At 50.1% G+C, this 18,083-nt stretch overlaps 1 protein-coding gene across 1 annotated transcript; it reads right to left on the bottom strand.

Annotated features, from left to right (window-relative positions):
* Window positions 1-9,807: 9,807 nt before the first annotated feature.
* On the bottom strand, window positions 9,808-12,389 carry LOC123129418 (uncharacterized). The gene is made up of 2 exons (XM_044549594.1): window positions 11,255-12,389; window positions 9,808-9,854 (listed from the first exon to the last, which is right to left on the bottom strand). Exons 1-2 carry the CDS (start codon window positions 12,387-12,389, stop codon window positions 9,808-9,810), a joined length of 1,182 nt encoding a protein of 393 aa, XP_044405529.1.
* Between the last annotated feature and the right edge of the window lie 5,694 nt (window positions 12,390-18,083).

The following is an 18,083-nucleotide window of genomic DNA, read 5'->3' on the forward strand; positions in this document are numbered from 1 at the left end:
AGGGAGGAGTTCATCAGAATCACTCGAGCGGCTTTAGAAAGCCATCTCCCTTGCCAAGGCTCCATTCTAGGCTGGAGCTTGGCGACTAGTGGGCGAAAATCCTTTTCTAGGAGACGTGCATCGCTCAGGGGCACGCCCAGGTAGGTTGTTGGGAAGGAGCCCAGGCGACAATTCAGACGGTTAGCAATCCGCCGGGCCTCCCTCGGGGAATATCCCATGACCATTACCTCGCTCTTGGCAAAGTTTATTTTGAGGCCCGACATCTCCTGGAAGCAGAGGAGGAGGAATTTAAGGTTCTGGATATCCTCATCAGAGCCCTCGACCATCATGATGGTGTCATCCGCGTACTGGAGGTGAGTTAGACCCCCAGGTGTCACTAGGTGGGGACAGATCCCCCTAATGTGACCCGCCTGCTTGGCCAAATCCAGAATCGAGGCGAGCGCATCCACCACAAGGTTGAACAGGAATGGGGAGATCGGGTCACCCTGACGGACTCCTTGGCCAGTAGAGAAGTAAGGGCCAACCTCCCCATTGATGTTAACCGCCGTCCGGCCACTCGTAACCAATTGCATTACTCGTGCTACCCAGTGGGGGTCAAAGCCACGTTTCAGCAACACTTCCCGAAGGAAGGACCAGTGCACCGTGTCATAGGCCTTATGGAAATCGATCTTGAAGAAGATCGCACGAAGGTGCTTGCTCTTAACCTCATGGATAATCTCATGAAGAACAAGAACCCCATCTAAGATAAATCTACCTTTCGTGAAGGCCGACTGGTTCGGATGATGAATCCGTGGAGCAATAAGGGCCGCCCTAGAGGCGTACCCTTTAGCGAGGATCCGAAAAATCACATTCAAAACTGTGATAGGGCGGAATTGTCGGATGTCCGCCGCACCCGGTACCTTGGGGATTAGAGATATAATCCCGTAATTAAGCCGGGACATATCTAAGGTACGCTTAGAGAACTCGCTAAATAGGTCAAGGATGATATCCTTGACCATCGGCCAGAACGCCTAGAAAAAACGGACCGGCAGGCCATCGGGGGTAGGGGCCGACGCCGGGTTCATAGTGTTAACAATGGCCTCCACTTCGGCAGCATTGAAGGGGGCTAGCAGGATTGCGTTCTCGGCGGAGGAAACCTGTTGGTCACGTGACCAGAAATGATCAGCGAGGGCGACACCATTCCGTTGTCGGCCCTGAAATAGAGACTTGTAAAAGTCGTCAACTAGCAGGCGGATAGCCTGAGGGTCTTGGAACAACTGTCCTCCCTCCCAGAGGAGGGGGATGGAGCAACGTCGCCTCCGGCCATTGGCGATGGCCTGAAAGTAGGCAGTGTTGGCATCTCCAAAAAGCACCCAGTTAATGGCGCCGCGCTGGCGCCAGAACTCCTCTTCCTTGGAGTATATCTCCATAAGGGAGTCCTCCAAGCAATATCTGTGCATCCATTCCTCCGCGGAGATCCCGGTGATGTCGGCACGGAGGTCAAGGGTCCGGATCTCCTCAAGGAGGGCCGCCTTCTGCACCCGCAGATCGCGCCCGATTTTCGCCCCCCATCCCTTCATGAACTGTCGGGATCGCTTGGATAAGTGGTGCCATTCATCAAGAACAGACATCTGTCTATGGGGCTCGGCAAGAGCTGAGACCCAGTGCTCTTGGACCGCGGCCCTAAAGTTCGGATGTCGGAGCCAGAAGTTCTCGAAGCGGAACCGCGGGGGAGGGCGCGGTCGGTCATCCATAGAAGCTAGGAGGAGTGGAACGTGGTCAGACCCAATACGGGTAATGGCCTGAAGAGAGGCCAGAGGGAACCGAAGTTCCCAGTCCGGGGAAATAAACACCCGGTCAAGCACGCTAAGGGTCGGGGCGACCTGACGGTTAGTCCAGGTATACCATGCTCCGACCCTGTCTAACTCCCGGAGACCCAAATCCGCGACCCAGTCATTGAAGCGACGCATCTCAGCTAGGTCTACCCGAGCATTATTCTTCTCCTCCGCAGAACGAAGTAGGTTGAAGTCGCCTCCAACCACAACCGGGAGGGTCGCAGAGGAGATCTTGGCATGGAGCTCCGCCAGGAAAGCGGTGGAACGACTATGGTCGGCCGGGCCATAGACCACTATGATCTCCCATTTGAAGTTTACAGCACGCTCCCAGACTTCCATACTAACAAAGTGGGATCCACGGTCCATGGAGCCCACTTCAAAGGTGGCATCCTTCACACCTAGAAGGATGCCACCGGAGTGACCAGACACCCCACTCGACGACAACCAGTGCCAGGCGAAGAGATGTCGACTGAGGCGCTCAAGTTCCACTAGAGAAAAATCAGTGCGCATTGTTTCTTGAATCACCACCACATCAATAGCTTCCTCACACATGTACTCTATGAGCTGCCTGCGGCGGCCATCGTGACCAAAGCCCCGCAGGTTCCAAAAAAGAGCACGCATGATCACTCTCCTAATGGGTCCTCCCTGGACCCAACAGTGGAGGCAGCGCTAAGAGCGCGGCGGAGCTGAGCAGTGCGGGATCGAGTACGGCCACGAACCTCGCCAAGATCAGCCCCGGGGGGGGGGCACGACCACGAGGACGAGGCGTAGGAGAGGGGGCCTCCGCGGTTGCTGCCACCTCACGGGCCCTAGTGGCCACGAGGTGGCCCTCCAGAATTTCTTTAGCCTGGAGGGACGCAAGCTGCTCAAGGGCCGGACCCTTCTCACCACGGAATATAATGGCCAAATCAGCCGCTACCTTGGCAAGGTGCCCAAGAGGGACCCCGGCAAGAGCGGAAAAAGATGCATCACAGAAATCATCGGAATCAGAGCAGGGGGCTTGGGAGGCAGACGGACCTGGATCAAGGTTGCGGATAGCAGCACGACGCGAAGCCTTCTCCACCGTGTTCGGGGATGTCCCAGGAAGACCCGAAGCCGCCCCAAGTCTGGCACTCTTCCGGGCAGAGGAAGCCGGGGTCGAGGCCGAGCGAGGGCGGCCCCGAGATCTGGGTAGCCGAGCTGGAGGGGGACGGGGAGGAGCCACCGGGGACTCCGGAGGAGACGGCACCAGGAGATCCTCCCGGTCTGGCATCGGAGATACCAGCCTCGGGGAGGACGGGGGGCGGACCTCCATGCTGCCCCGGCTGACCTCGCTCTCCTCCTCCTCCGAGACGGACAGTGGAGGCAGGAAGGGTGGAGGAAGGGTAGTGCCAGGAGGGAGGGTGGCGGCCTCGTCGAGCATGGCCGCGATCGCCGTGATATCCTCACAGACGTCTAGAGGGACGTCACCGGAGGTGCCGAGGCCCACGCTGTGGGTGGTCGAGGGGTGAGAGGAGCCAGCAGGAGGCCCATCATCCTCCGAGCCAGACGAGACGTCGTCAGAGGCCTCCGAGCGGGGGGAGCGGCGATGGGGATCCCGAGGGGGGTCTGGGGCAGCAGCACCCCCACCAGACCCAGGGGCGGCATCGCCTCCCGCGTCCGGGTTGAGGGGATCAACGGGAGTCCCACCCTCAACGAAAACGTGTAAATCGTAGCCAACATCATTGAAGAACATGCGGATCGTCGTCTTGAGCTTGGAGGGATCGGGGGATTTGATCTGCAACCGCACCGCCGGGCCCTTGGGGAGAGAAGCACCGTCCACCGCCACAAACTTGCCCAGCAGGCGGGACAAGCCCCGGAGAACACCCTCATCGCGGGCTGGTGCCGGGAGCCCACGAATCTGCACCCAGACCATGGACAAGGTGGCCACGGCGAGAGGATCCACCGAGGGGACCGAGATGCGAACTGAGAGCTGGTTGAGGGCGAGCGTGAGCCTGGCGCTGTGAGTGCCATACCGAAGGCTCACGGGGTCGGGGAAGATCACTGTGAACTCCCGGTCTGAGATTGGAGTGACCTCCCAACCCCAGTCCGGGTTGAACAGGTGGCGAAGCTCGTTGGAGATGATGGCCGGGGATGCTGTCTTGCCATCCAAGACAGAGATGAGCGCGGACATGGGCGGTGCAGCGCGGGTCTCCGGAAGGTCCATTTGGAAGAAGCCCAGATCATCCAGCGCATACCTGAACAGCCCCAGGGCGCGAATGGGCTGGTGATCGGGACACAGTGCAGCGGGATGGTCAGTCCGCGACCAGCGGGAGCAGGCCAACGGCCGGGTGCACTCGACCTGGCAATGCCTGGTCACCCCGCAGTTGAAGCAAGTGGCCGCCGACGCAGCAGGTGGGGGGGGGGGGCAATCGCAGCGGGTGGGTGAGTGACAGAGGACGCCGGACCTTCAAGCTGAGACTGCGCCCCGCGCTTCTTTTTCTTCTTAGCGAAAGCGCCGCGCCCGTTGCGGTTGCCGCCGTTGTTGGGGCCGTCCGGAGGAAATTGGGCTTGACGGCGAGGGGAATCGTAGCGCCAAGGGGGGGAGGCCTCGGACTGGCCAGACCGGGGAGGTGAGCGGGAACGGCGAGGGGACGGGCGGTCCCGGTCCCGGCCACGGCCCCGCCAGGCAGAGGGGGAACGGTCTCGGTGACGAGAAGAGCGCCAGTCCCCACCCTCGGAAGGCACGGCCGCCTTGTCACGCACCAGCGCGTCCCGAAGTTTGGCCTCCCGACACGAGCCTTCAGGCGACGAGCGGGGTGCCACATCGCGACCAGGCGTGTGGCGTTTAGGGCGCGGCTCGCCATCGCCGGCGTCGCGTGCCATGGCAGGCAGGGGGGCGGAGGCGGGAGGTGGGGTACGGGACCCGGCCGAAGGCGGGGTCGGAGCCGGGGAGGGCGCGGGGAGGAGGAGGGGTGGCGGCGGGGAGGATGCGGGACGGGTCCGGGGAGCTGGGCTAGCGGCCAGAGACAACCCTAGGGAGGGGTGCCGGGATGGGCCAGGCTCGGGGGGAGGCCCACGCGGTCCAACATATACCGGGCCACCCGAGGTGGGCCGAGGGGGGGGAGGAAGGAGACCCCCCGACGTAGGCGGCCCACAAGGCCCACGTCGGCCCAGCCCAACACACGAGGGCGCGTGGAGGGAGGGAAGGGTTTCCCCCTGCGACCGGGGCGCCGCCGGCGTCGGAGGAGAACGGGGCGCAACCGCACTAGGCCGGAAAGCACGGAACTTCGGGCCTCCATAGGTTGCGGTGGGTGGAGCCAAGCCAGGGAGGGACAAGAGCAGTGGTGGAGGCCGACGAATGACCGCCGAGCGCTGCCACGAGACCGCCGCCGCCCCGAGATCAGCCCGTCCGGCCACCCCCCAGTTCAAGGACCGGGCCCCACGCCCCCGCCGTCTAGCGCCATTGCCAACGCCAGGGGGAGGTGGGGAAGGTGGTGCAGGCGGGCGAGCTTCGCCGCGCTGCAAGGGACGGGAAAGGGGGAGCAGGGAGGGGGGCGGTAGGGGGTCAACGCGGAGGGGGCCGGGAGAAGGGATCGCAACATCCGCCGGATGGGCCGCGGCGGGTTCCACGGCGATGGCCTCCGCCAGCCGGTCACCGAAACGCCGGGGGGGGGGGGGAGGAGATCGCCGGCCGCAGCTGCGACGGCATCCGCGAGGTCTTCCTCGGCGGCCACATCTGCCCATCGCACACCGCCGTCCACGCGGGGAGCGGGAGAGGACGAGGCGGGAGGCAGGGGGGACGGGGCGTCGCCGCCGGAGGGGCCGACGAGGGTGCCGGGGCGGGCAGCAGGGCTCCGGCGAGGGGCGCCGCGGCAGGGGCGGCGCAGTCGCCCATCCTCCTAGAAGGCCCCGCCTCGGCTCATAGTATCAACAAAATGCACTATTGAAACAGAAAAACATTAGCTTCAGAATTGTGGAAATCATGTCAAAAAGTCCCAAATGTTGAACCCTCAGCATTATTAGTTATTAGACAGAACAAACAACTGAAACAGAGAACAGGTAATCTGCAGTGCAGTAGCACACCGTCGAGTTTATGGCTACATTTGGTCTGCGTAGAGGCTCATGGAGTAAGATAGCATAGATGTCTGGTTTCTAGCACATGGCATGCTTTTTAGAAATGAATTAGCAAGATGCCTGTGCGTTGCACGGAACATCAAGATACATTTGTATGAGTAGTTTATCTTGTGAGAGAAAAGGATGAACGAGAGAAGTCCTTATCTGCAAGTGTGGAGAGAGGTGCGGGTATCTTTTTGCAAAATTGTAATAGTTTGTTTTTTATCTGTCAGATATAGATCGGACAGTCTATATTACACAATGGCAGACACACCATCATCACCAACTCGGTCTTTTATAAGAGTAGAGATGAGCTAGCTAGTCACTAATAAATCGAATTTCAGCAACTTCTTGCAATACAAGGGTCAAGCAAGGGGTCAGGCGTCTTCTTACTATACCAGAAACTTCATTTGGTCCAAATTAAAATGACTTCTGTTTTACTCTCTACCGTTTCAAGCAATACTTTCACCACTATTTTAATGGTAACATGCTAGTAAAAATAAAAAATGGCATTATTGATAAAAAACAGTTTTTATAGTGAATCTAGTCACTTTGTTTTGATCTTGTGTTTTGTATGAAGTATTAAAGAGTGGCCAACACTGAAGAAAAAAAATACTCCACACAAAGCATACTACCTATAGTTTGGAGCTGCCAAATAATAATAGTGGCTAATAGCCAATTACATATTTACGCAAGTTTGGCAGACACCAAATGACATGCTGGGAAAATGTTTAACAAAACAACCTAAAACTAAAATAGTCATCCATAAAACTCTTCTATAAGCAGCAGTATAAGATTTAACGAAGGTATATACTCTTCAAATATTGTGACAGTCGTAGTTCAGTAGGTATCACAATGATCCAAAATAAGCAGCAACATGAAATGGCAATTCTATAAGTCCATATAAAAAAAGAAATATGAAACCAAATGCTCAGGTAGTGTTAGTTATAAATCACATGTGTAGACGCTACAACATTCAAACCAAACTAGGACATGATAGAACCATGGCCACATAAAACAGAAGTTAAAGGTAATGCAGCAACGAGTAAAAGAAAGTAGAACTATATCGCAGAAGCACAGCAGAGGGTTGGTAGTTCATTTGCTACTACCTGCATGAAATCACTCTAATCTCTGGGCAGGCACAAATATATGCATAAACAGGGAAGGAGTAACGGTCCTACATCACCAGAGGGGGAAGAACCCACTCACTACCAGCTGGAACTTGAGGGGGGGGGGGGGGACCCAGTGCTGAAAGCTCCAACACTAGGTGGGGTGGGAAAGGGAATTTCTAGACAGCCTTACCCTTGCATAGTAATTCTGCAAGGAGGCTGGTTCGAACCCAGGACCTCCAGGTCACAAGTGGAGAGACTACCACTGCATCAGGCCCGACCTTCAGCACAACTAGCAGGAACTTGGGGAGTATGGAGAAAAGATTCAAGATTTAGCCTGGCATCAAAGCATGATAGGAGGTGGGCTATATCTAAGCAAAGAATTGTTGAGAAAATCTGAAGAGTTCTCTCTTGCAATTTGGTACTTGAGAAATGACAACAAAAGGCAAAGCAGTACATTTTGTAAGAACAGTTCAGATACCACAACATACATGCAGAAGATATGCTTATCTGCTCAACCGGTACATCACATAGCATATATAACTGGACAATCCATCTTATGTCTTGTGCAAAAGATCAGCTCCATCATGTCCACCAGCAATGTCTGCTTCTGCAAGCATAAGAAGTCAAAACCAATGAAAAGCCAAATAGATACAAGAGGCATCAAGAAGATGTTTAGATGAACTCACAGTTGTAGTTCAAATAAAAAAGGAATCAATTTTGAAACAACATTAGGAATATATTAAAAAAACATACCCACTGTGAAAGTTAATGAATATTTAAAAACAGTATAAACTGATTACTATCACAAAAATGAAGATGCACACTCAGACCATTAGCTGGTCAGAACTCAGAAGAGACATAACTTTTAAGCTCAGTCCATGCGATATTGGAAAATATAGATCAAAGCTATTAATATTTAGATTATATATAAATAAATTTAGCCTGAAAAAGATCACATAATAAATTCTAGCAACAAAAGCGACCTAGACTATTCAGAATTTCAGATTTAGATTATCTTCAAACAAATTTAGCCTGAAAAAAGAAATGAACTCGATGCATTGGTTTTCCCTAGTACAAACAGACTTGCTACTCCCTCTCCTAAATGTGGTAAAAGGAACAATTATCTAGTAAATTTCATGAAAATTCATCGTTATGGATTTAAGATTACTAGTGAGATAAGTATAGATACCAAACCAAGGTTTACGAGTTGACGAGTCGTTCTGAGGTTGAGACTCATAGACTAAGTGTGACTAATCGGCACTAGTCGACACTGAAGTGTAGTCGGCCCTGGAGTTGAGACTCATAGACTAGTCTTGACTAGTCCTTGGACTCATAATCCATGATAGATACTAATATTGAATGAAAGAAATATTACTATCTTTTAGCTTCTAACGCACCTAGTGAGCTACCTATTTGATATTTCAGTTGGTTCATTCTAGTTTTCATGTAGTTGTCTTCAACTTCGAACTGTTATATTATTTTATCTCGAGGAAAAACATGTGGCTACCTGATATTATTTTTGTGATGAGGCACAAACTAGCAAGACGGTAAAGCAAGGGTGTTGGCGCCCAATCTTTCACGGTGCTCGACGAAGCAACAATAAACTAGTGGCAGCATACACTTCAAATCAAGCAAGATGCAAGAACTGAAGCCATAACTGGCACCCATATTGATTAGATCAATGTTCACACTAGCAACTCTCACATACCCTCTCAGGAACTTAACAACTAAAAAGTAACGGATTTGATGCGACCCTTCTGCTTTTCAACACGAAATTCGATACATATGGCCAAAGCCTGCACTTGATATAGGCATAAAGCAAACCCCTTGCCAACTTGATCTCGAAGCCTTGTCCACGTAACAAGATCGGACACCTAGAAATCAAAATCCCCAAATGGACTCTCATCTGAAAACAAGCTGGCCATAACCTAACTAATCAATGATCCAGAAACATTGATCATCTAGATCCTTCAATAATCAACTAAAGACTCATGACTCAACAAACAAAAAAAGGTGGTCCGGCAATGTTCATCACCTAGATCCTGCAGCAGGCAACTAGTACTAATCGAATAAAAAAAAGTTGATCCAGCCAGCTGTATGTCCTGGCATGAAAAAAAAAGCTGTATGTCCTAGCAAGAAACAGGTTCGAACACAAAGAAAAGAAAAACAGCTGGGACTCTCCAACTGCAATGACATAATCAGATGGCACTTCTACCAGGATCTATAGGCAAGGTGCCCAGAAGATAGGATCCACCTCGTCTGCAAGTAGAACTATAATCTTCATTGAAATTGTACCTACCAAAAAGGTTAGACTCGTTTCTCTTTCAGTTTCACTACCAGTAAACATGCTATTTATCACTGGTTTCAGAACAACAGAACGTTGGCAATTGTCACAAGTGAACATACTGTTAAAAATATCGGCCGATATTGAAGGTAACTAGCCAGTTAATCCTGAATCCATAGGTCACGGATGAAACAACACCTTATCCATCGCGTTAACTGCTCGAGAGGGATTAATCGGCTTCCAGGCCGATTTATCCCACTAGACCAATTAACTGAATAGAGGGAGAGAGAAATTTGGGCTCCAAAATTTTGGCCCATTCCCTCCTTTACCCCAAAACTGGGTGTTTTAGGTCAGCCCATTCCCTCCCTTCTCACTCTCCATCCCCTCCCGTAGTAACCCTCATTTGAGGAGGCTAGGAGCAGCCGCCCCCGCCCCCCTCTCCGAGCAGCCGCCGCCGCCCCAAGCATCTGCCGGCGCCATCCGGCAAAGGCGCTTGCACTGCTCAAGGATCAAGGTACCGAGCCTATTCCTCCTGCTCGAGCTCGCCGCCCCCCTCCCCGAGACCAGCACCTGCAGATCAGCATATAACAGTCTGTGCTACATGCTAATCTGCTTTGTGCTATGCTATATGCTGCTCCTGCTCTGTGCTATATGCTACTGCTGCTTATTGCCTCTCCTTTATTGCTGCTGCTGCTTATTGTCTCTCCTTTATTGCTGCTGCTGCTGCTTATTGCCTCTTCTTTATTGCTGCTGCTGCTGCATTATTGCTATATGTAGCTAAGATATATAGATATGGCCCTAATTAACCTACCGGTAAATGGGTTGCCGATAGATTCACCGATTAATCCCTATTCCTCACCCGACCGAGCAGCTACAAGTTACCGATATCCTGAACATCGAGTAAACATGCTATTTATCACTGGTTTCAAAACAACAGAACGTTGGCAATTGTCACAAGTGAACACCCTGACTTGATTAGTAGCTAAGGCATGTATAGCAGCAGCATGTTGCAGATATCAAAACACAGCAACAGCGAAATTTAGTATAGCTATCACTTTTTTTGCCAATCTTGGTGTCCATTGTTTTTTTGCTCGAACATGCACCAAAATTTAAAATCTAGTTAGAGGCCGTTCGGAATCCCACCAGCTCCGGAGAGCTGCGGAGCCAGTAAACTGGCGCTCCGCAAATTTCAACTATAACTCCACCAGCTCCGGGAGTGGAGCTGTGGAGCGGAGTACCTCCGAACAGGTCCTAATTATGGATTTAAGACCATATAAACAATATCAGCAGATATGACAATACTGAATGAAAGAAATATAGCTAGGCCTAACTAAGCGTCCAAATGTACCTATTGAGCTACCTAGTTGGTTCAAGCTGGTTTTTTATGTAGTCAACTTCTAACTGTTGTGCATCACATCAGTCAAAAAATAGGACTGCAGCTATGCACAAACAGTACCATTAGATAATTCTTGCATCCACCACTAGGCAGGTAACGATAACACTTAGTTAAGTTATTGTACAACAAAGTGCTTATCATTGTCTATTTCCTCACACAGGTAATGATTGTTTTATTGTATGGATATTCATATGGTAGGAACTGCCAGGCTAAAGAACATAAAGTAAATTAGATACCACTAATAGATTTTTTCTAGATTATAATCATTACATTAAAAGCTACCTCTGTTCACTATTATAAGATGTTCTATTTTTTCTGAACCGGATGTATATAGACGCCCTTTAGTGTGTTTATTCACTCATTTCAGTCCGTATGTAGTCCATATTGAAATATCCAAAACATCTTATAATAGGGAACAGAGGGAGTACCACAAGCATCAGGACATAAGTACATGACACTGCAGGTCATGAAGCAGCAAAATAAACAAATGGTACGACACTACTTAAAATTGTCGGCTTAACACAAAATGATGTGAACATAATTTCAACAGCCGCGACGTAAGACATGGTATTACCTGTAGTGTAGACACTTTCAAATGGATAATACTGAGAAATTATCATAGTTTGAAAAAGCTTCTTGAACTTTAATGACTCAAGATCGACCACGAAGAGACCAATAATTGTCCACAGCAGCAACACATTATTGTCCTCGGCAAGCCCTAGTATCGCAATGGTCCCTTTCTCCTCTGGTTTCAGAGGAAGTATATTCTCGAGATCAATAGTCCTTCCAAGCACCCATGAAGCAACACCATCACAATTGGTCTTTCTCTTCCATAACTGGGTGTTGCCGTTTGAGTCTGACATTCCGAGGAGACCAAGCCCACCGCCCTCTGCCCGCATAAGCTTCCAGCAGTTGACCTCGTCTGGCAGCCGTATCACAGCTAGCCTCTGCTTCTCCAAATCAAACTCGAGAATGCCATTGAAATTCCCAGCAAGCACCCAGTGAAGGGAATCTCCAGCCAGCACAACGACATCCGTAGAAATGAGGGTGGGGAAACTGAATACATCGGCCTGGACTGCCTGGTATGGAAGGAGTGTTGAGATGGGATCTCCCCATAAGCCGGTCTTCAACGAGTAAACACAGGCGAGCGCTCGTCTGTGTTGTTGGTCGTCATCGTATGCCACTACCAAGACCACCTGGAAGTGTTGGACGTCTCCAGGAGCGCGGAGCACCGCCCCGTTGATCGGAGTCTTGCCCCCACATGCCGCAACCCCCGGGGGAATGGCGAGGTGGTGCTGGTCGGCGGTGACGGGGTCCCACACCAGGATCTGGAGGCGCTTCGTAAGGTAGATGAGCACGAGACCATGGCGGCATCCAAGGGACATGAAGTCGCCGTCCCCGTGGTCGAGCTGCAAGGAGAAGCGGCCGGGAGGGATACGGTTGGGGGCCTCCAGAGTAGGTATGAAGGAGATGTTACAAAATATGTCAAAGAACCCGAGGAGAGGAGGGTTGCGGCGGTGGCGAAGGCGGAAGCGGTGGCAGAAGGCGGGGTCGGAGACGAGGCGGCGCCAGCGCTTGCAGACGAGCGAGGTGCGCAGGAGGGAGGAGGGCTGCGGAGGAAGGCGGACGAGGATCTCGGAGAGAAGGTCGTCGTCGTACAGCGGTGCGACAGCCGGCGAGCGGGCATGGCGGCGGCGGCTGGTCGTCATCTCACCCTCGCTACTGATCCGGCGGCGGCGGCGGTTGGAGTGAAAGTGAAGTAGTAGAGTGACGATGAAGATATCGATCCACAGCCCAACACCTAGGGTTAGGGTTAGGTGTCGTGGGCTGGACACATTAAAGCCCACGGTGGGTGCAAAATAAATGATGCTGAACTGCAGTGAAGACCCCTAAAAAACTGCAGTAAAGAGATTTTTATTAGGACACGTCTAGTGGGCAACTAAGTGCCCGTTAGGATTTGCTGGTAACCTGCTTTATTAGGAAACTTTTGGTCCCCCCGTGCAAAACAGGAAAGGGAATCAAAAGCACCCAAATCCCACCGCGACCAGACTGGTCTGGTCCCCTCCCCCTGCTGCCCTCCTCCCTCCGATCACGTGACTCGTCCCCAAACCCAAAACCCACCCTTCGCCTCACCACCACGCGACTGGCATTGCCCACCGCCCCTTTTCTCTTCTTCCTCCCTTCCTCCTCCTTCTTCCCCAAGGAAACTCCTCTCAACTCCTAGAAATTGCATAGATCTGCAATGCATGTGCCATTAGAGGCTGGAAACTGAAGCAGGGGGGAAACTTGATCAACACAAGAGGTAAGATTTGTACCTCTCCCCCTCTATTTTTTCCCATTCTATCTCTCGTCTCATGCTTATTTGCTCGTTCATCACCTGGAAATTGGAGAACATACATATGAGATGTAGAAAAAAAAGTGCAGTAGATGTTAAAACTTCGGAAAAACTACATGGGCAGAAGGGAACCCATGCCAAATCGCAAAGACTAGTATGAGGAAAAAACTAGTAAGTTGACAGTTAAGTTGAAGCAACAGCTGCATGTTTGGCAGGCAACTCTGGGGCGAACACTTGCAGGGTTCAGTAGTTCAAGCAACTCTTGACAGAAAATCAGGCAACTTATGTCATTTGTTCGAGCAACAAATGTGGTGTCATAATCCTCAGAGTTTCCCCTATGTGTGAGCAACTATTGCCAGGCAACTAGGCAACTTATGTGATTTGCTCAAGCAACTTTATGTATGGTTGTGTCCACGTTTGCGCTACAACATCTAGTAACACAGACTCTATTGGGCATACAGTACATGAACAACTGAAAAAGCAATTCTCTATCCTGCATATGGGGGGTAGGCGACAATAGTTGTACTAGTAATGCGAAAGACTGGATATATTTAGGCAAAAACTGGTATGTCTTGCAAGCAACTCCGTGTCATAATCCTCAGAATTCCCCTATGTGTGAGCAACTATTGCCAGGCATTTTGGCAACTTATGTCATGTGCTCAAGCAACTTTATGTACGGTTGTGTCCGCTACCTCTTGAGCTTGCGTTGGTTTTCCCCGAAGAGGAAGGGATGATGCAGCAAAGTAGCGTAAGTATTTCTCTCAGTTTTTGAGAACCAAGGTATCAATCCAGTAGGAGGCCACGCTCAAGTCCCTCGTACCTGTTGGAAATATGCCCTAGAGGCAATAATAAATTGATTATTATTATATTTCCTTGTTCATGATAATCGTTTATTATCCATGCTATAATTGTATTGATAGGAAACTCAGATACATGTGTGGATACATAGACAACACCATGTCCCTAGTAAGCCTCTAGTTGACTAGCTCGTTGATCAATAGATGGTTACGGTTTCCTAACCATGGACATTGGATGTCGTTGATAACGGGATCACATCATTAGGAGAATCATGTGATGGACAAGACCCAATCCTAAGCCTAGCACAAAGATCGTGTAGTTCGTTTGCTAAAGCTTTGCCAATGTCAAGTATCTCTTCCTTCGACCATGAGAGCGTGTAACTCCTGGATACCGTAGGAGTGCTTTGGGTGTATCAAACGTCACAACGTAACTGGGTGACTATAAAGGTGCACTACAGGTATCTCCGAAAGTATCTATTGTTTTATGCGGATCGAGACTGGGATTTGTCACTCCGTGTAAACGGAGAGGTATCTCTGGGCCCACTCGGTAGGACATCATCATATGCGCAATGTGACCAAGGAGTTGATCACGGTATGATGTGTTACGGAACGAGTAAAGTGACTTGCCGGTAACGAGATTGAACAAGGTATTGGATACCGACGATCGAGTCTCGGGCAAGTAACATACCGATAGACAAAGGAAATTGAATACGGGATTGATTAAGTCCTTGACATCGTGGTTCATCCGATGAGATCATCGTGGAACATGTGGGAGCCATCATGGGTATCCAGATCCCGCTGTTGGTTATTGACCGGAGAACGTCTCGGTCATGTCTACATGTCTCCCGAACCTGTAGGGTCTACACACTTAAGGTTCGATGACGCTAGGGTTATAAAGGAAGCTTGTATGTGGTTACCGAATGTTGTTCGGAGTCCCGGATGAGATCCCGGACGTCACGAGGAGTTCCGGAATGGTCCGGAGGTAAAGATTTATATATGGGAAGTCCTGTTTTGGTCACCGGAAAAGTTTCGGGCGATATCGGTATTGTACCGGGACCACCGGGAGGGTCCCGGGGGTCCACCAAGTGGGGCCACCTGCCCCAGAAGGCTGCGTGGGCCATGTGTGGGAGGGGACCAGCCCCTAGGTGGGCTGGTGCGCCCCCCACAAGGGGCCAAGGCGCAAGGGAGAGTGGGAGGGGGCAAACCCTAGTCCAGATGGGCCTTAAAGCCCACCTAGTGGGCGCCTCCCCTCTCTCCCCCTCTTGGCCGCCTCCCCAAGTCCCATCTAGGGCTGGCCGCACCCCTTGGGGTGGGAAACCCTAAAGGGGGCGCAGCCCCCTTCTCCCCTATATAAATAGAGGCCTGGGGCTGCCCATAGGACAGGAGAACTTCTCCTCTTGGTGCAGCCCTGCCTCTCTTCCTCCTCCTCCTCTCCCATGGTGCTTGGCGAAGCCCTGCAGAATTGCCACGCTCCTCCACCACCACCACGCCGTTGTGCTGCTGTTGGATGGAGTCTTCCTCAACCTCTTCCTCTCTCCTTGCTGGATCAAGGCGTGGGAGACGTCATCGGGCTGTACGTGTGTTGAACGCGGAGGTGCCGTGCGTTCGGCACTTGATCATCGGTGATTTGAATCACGACGAGTACGACTTCATCAACCCCGTTCACTTGAACGCTTCCGCTTAGCGATCTACAAGGGTATGTAGATGCACTCTCCTTCCCCTCGTTGCTGGTTTCTCCATAGATAGATCTTGGTGACACGTAGGAAAATTTTGAATTTCTGCTACGTTCTCCAACAGTGGTATCAGAGCTAGGTCTATTCCGTAGATTCTTTGCACGAGTAGAACACAAAGTAGTTGTGGGCGTTGATGTTGTTCAATATGCTTACCGTTACTAGTCCAATCTTGTTTCGACGGTATTGTGGGATGAAGCGGCCCGGACCAACCTTACACGTACTCTTACGTGAGACAGGTTCCACCGATTGACATGCACTTGGTGCATAAGGTGGCTAGCGGGTGCCAGTCTCTCCCACTTTAGTCGAAACGGATTCGATGAAAAGGGTCCTTATGAAGGGTAAATAGCAATTGGCATATCACGTTGTGGTCTTGCGTAGGTAAGAAATGTTCTTGCTAGAAACCCATAGCAGCCACGTAAAACATGCAAACAACAATTAGAGGACGTCTAACTTGTTTTTGCAGGGTATGCTTTGTGATGTGATATGGCCAAGAAGAATGTGATGAATGATATGTGATGTATGAGATTGATCATGTTCTTGTAATAGGATTCACAACTTGCATGTCGATGAGTATGACAACCGGCAGGAGCCATAGGAGTTGTCTTTATTTATTGTATGACCTACGTGTCATTGAAGAACGCCATGTAACTTACTTTACTTTATTGCTAAACGCGTTAGCCATAGAAGTAGAAGTAGTCGTTGGCGTGACAACTTCATGAAGATACGATGATGGAGATCATGATGATGGAGATCATGGTGTCAAGCCGGTGACAAGATGATCATGGAGCCCCGAAGATGAAGATCAATGGAGCTGTATGATATTGGCCATATCATGTCACAACTATATAATTGCATGTGATGTTTATTATGATTATGCATCTTGTTTACTTAGGACGACGGTAGTAAATAAGATGATCCCTTACAAAATTTCAAGAAGTGTTCTCCCCTAACTGTGCACCGTTGCTACAGTTCGTCGCTTCTAAGCACCACGTGATGATCGGGTGTGATGGATTCTTACGTTCACATACAACGGGTGTAAGACAGTTTTACACAGCGAAAACACTTAGGGTTAACTTGACGAGCCTAGCATGTACAGACATGGCCTCGGAACACGGAGACCGAAAGGTCGAGCATGAGTCGTATAGTAGATACGATCAACATGAAGATGTTCACCGATGATGACTAGTCTGTCTCACGTGATGATCGGACACGGCCTAGTTGACTCGGATCATGTAATCACTTAGATGACCAGAGGGATGTCTATCTGAGTGGGAGTTCATAAGATGAACTTAATTATCCTGAACATAGTCAAAAGACCTTTGCAAATTATGTCGTAAGCTCGCGCTTTAGTTCCACTGTTTTAGATATGTTCCTAGAGAAAATATAGTTGAAAGTTGATAGTAGCAATTATGCGGACAGTAGAAAGCTTATGTCCTTAATGCACTGCTCAGTGTGCTGAACCCCAAACGTCGTTTGTGGATGTTGTGAACATCGGACATACACGTCTTGATAACTACATGATAGTTCAGTTAAACGGTTTAGAGTTGAGGCACGAAAGACGTTTTTGAAACATCGCGAAACATATGAGATGCTTCGAGGGCTGAAATTGGGATTTCAGGCTCGTGCCCATGTCAAGAGGTATAAGACCTCCGACGATTTTCTTAGCCTGCAAACTAAGGGAGAAAAGCTCAATCGTTGAGCTTGTGCTCAGATTGTCTGAGCACAACAATCACTTGAATCGAGTGGGAGTTGATCTTCCAGATGAGATAGTGATGTTTCTCCAAAGACATTGCCACCAAGCTACTAGAGCTTCGTGATGAACTATAACATATCAGGGATAGATATGATGATCCTTTGAGGTATTCGCGATGTTTGACACTGCGAAAGTAGAAATCAAGAAGGAGCATCAATTGTTGATGGTTGGTGAAACCACTAGTTTCAAGAAGGGCAAGGGCAAGAAGGGATACTTCATGAAACGGCAAATCAGCTGCTGCTCTAGTGAAGAAACCCAAGGTTGAACCCAAACCCGAAACTAAGTGCTTCTGTGATAAGGGGAATAGTCACTAGAGCAGAATTACCCTAGATACTTGGTAGATGAGAAGGCTGGCAAGGTCAATAGAAGTATATTGGATATACATTATGTTAATGTGTACTTTACTAGTACTCCTAGTAGCACCAGGGTATTAAGATACCGGTTCGGTTGCTAAGTGTTAGTAACTCGAAATAAAAGCTACGAAATAAAAGGAGACTAGCTAAAGGTGAGCTGACGATATGTGTTGGAAGTGTTTCCAAGTTTGATGTGATCAAACATCGCACGCTCCCTCTACCATCAAGATTAGTATTAAACCTGAATGGTTTATTGAATCTCGATCGTAGTGATACACATTTTCATGCCAAAAGATATAAGATAGTAATGATAGTACCACTTACCTGTGGCACTGCCACGTAAGTCATATCGGTATAAAATGCATGAAGAAGCTCCATGTTGATGGATCTTTGGACTCACTCATTTTTGAAAAGTTTGAGACATGCGAACCA

This window comes from Triticum aestivum, chromosome 6A (genome assembly GCF_018294505.1).
Source record: "Triticum aestivum cultivar Chinese Spring chromosome 6A, IWGSC CS RefSeq v2.1, whole genome shotgun sequence".
Taxonomy (NCBI): Eukaryota; Viridiplantae; Streptophyta; class Magnoliopsida; order Poales; family Poaceae; genus Triticum; species Triticum aestivum.

What these genes read in the sequence shown, in the direction of transcription:
- LOC123129418 (XM_044549594.1), bottom strand. Translation starts at nt 12,389, where the DNA reads ATGACGACCAGCCGCCGCCGCCATGCCCGCTCGCCGGCTGTCGCACCG. An exon ending in TGAAAGTGTCTACACTACAG is followed by an intron (nt 9,855 to 11,254) that starts GTAATACCATGT and finishes GCTGATCTGCAG; the next exon opens with GTGCTGGTCTCGGGGAGGGG.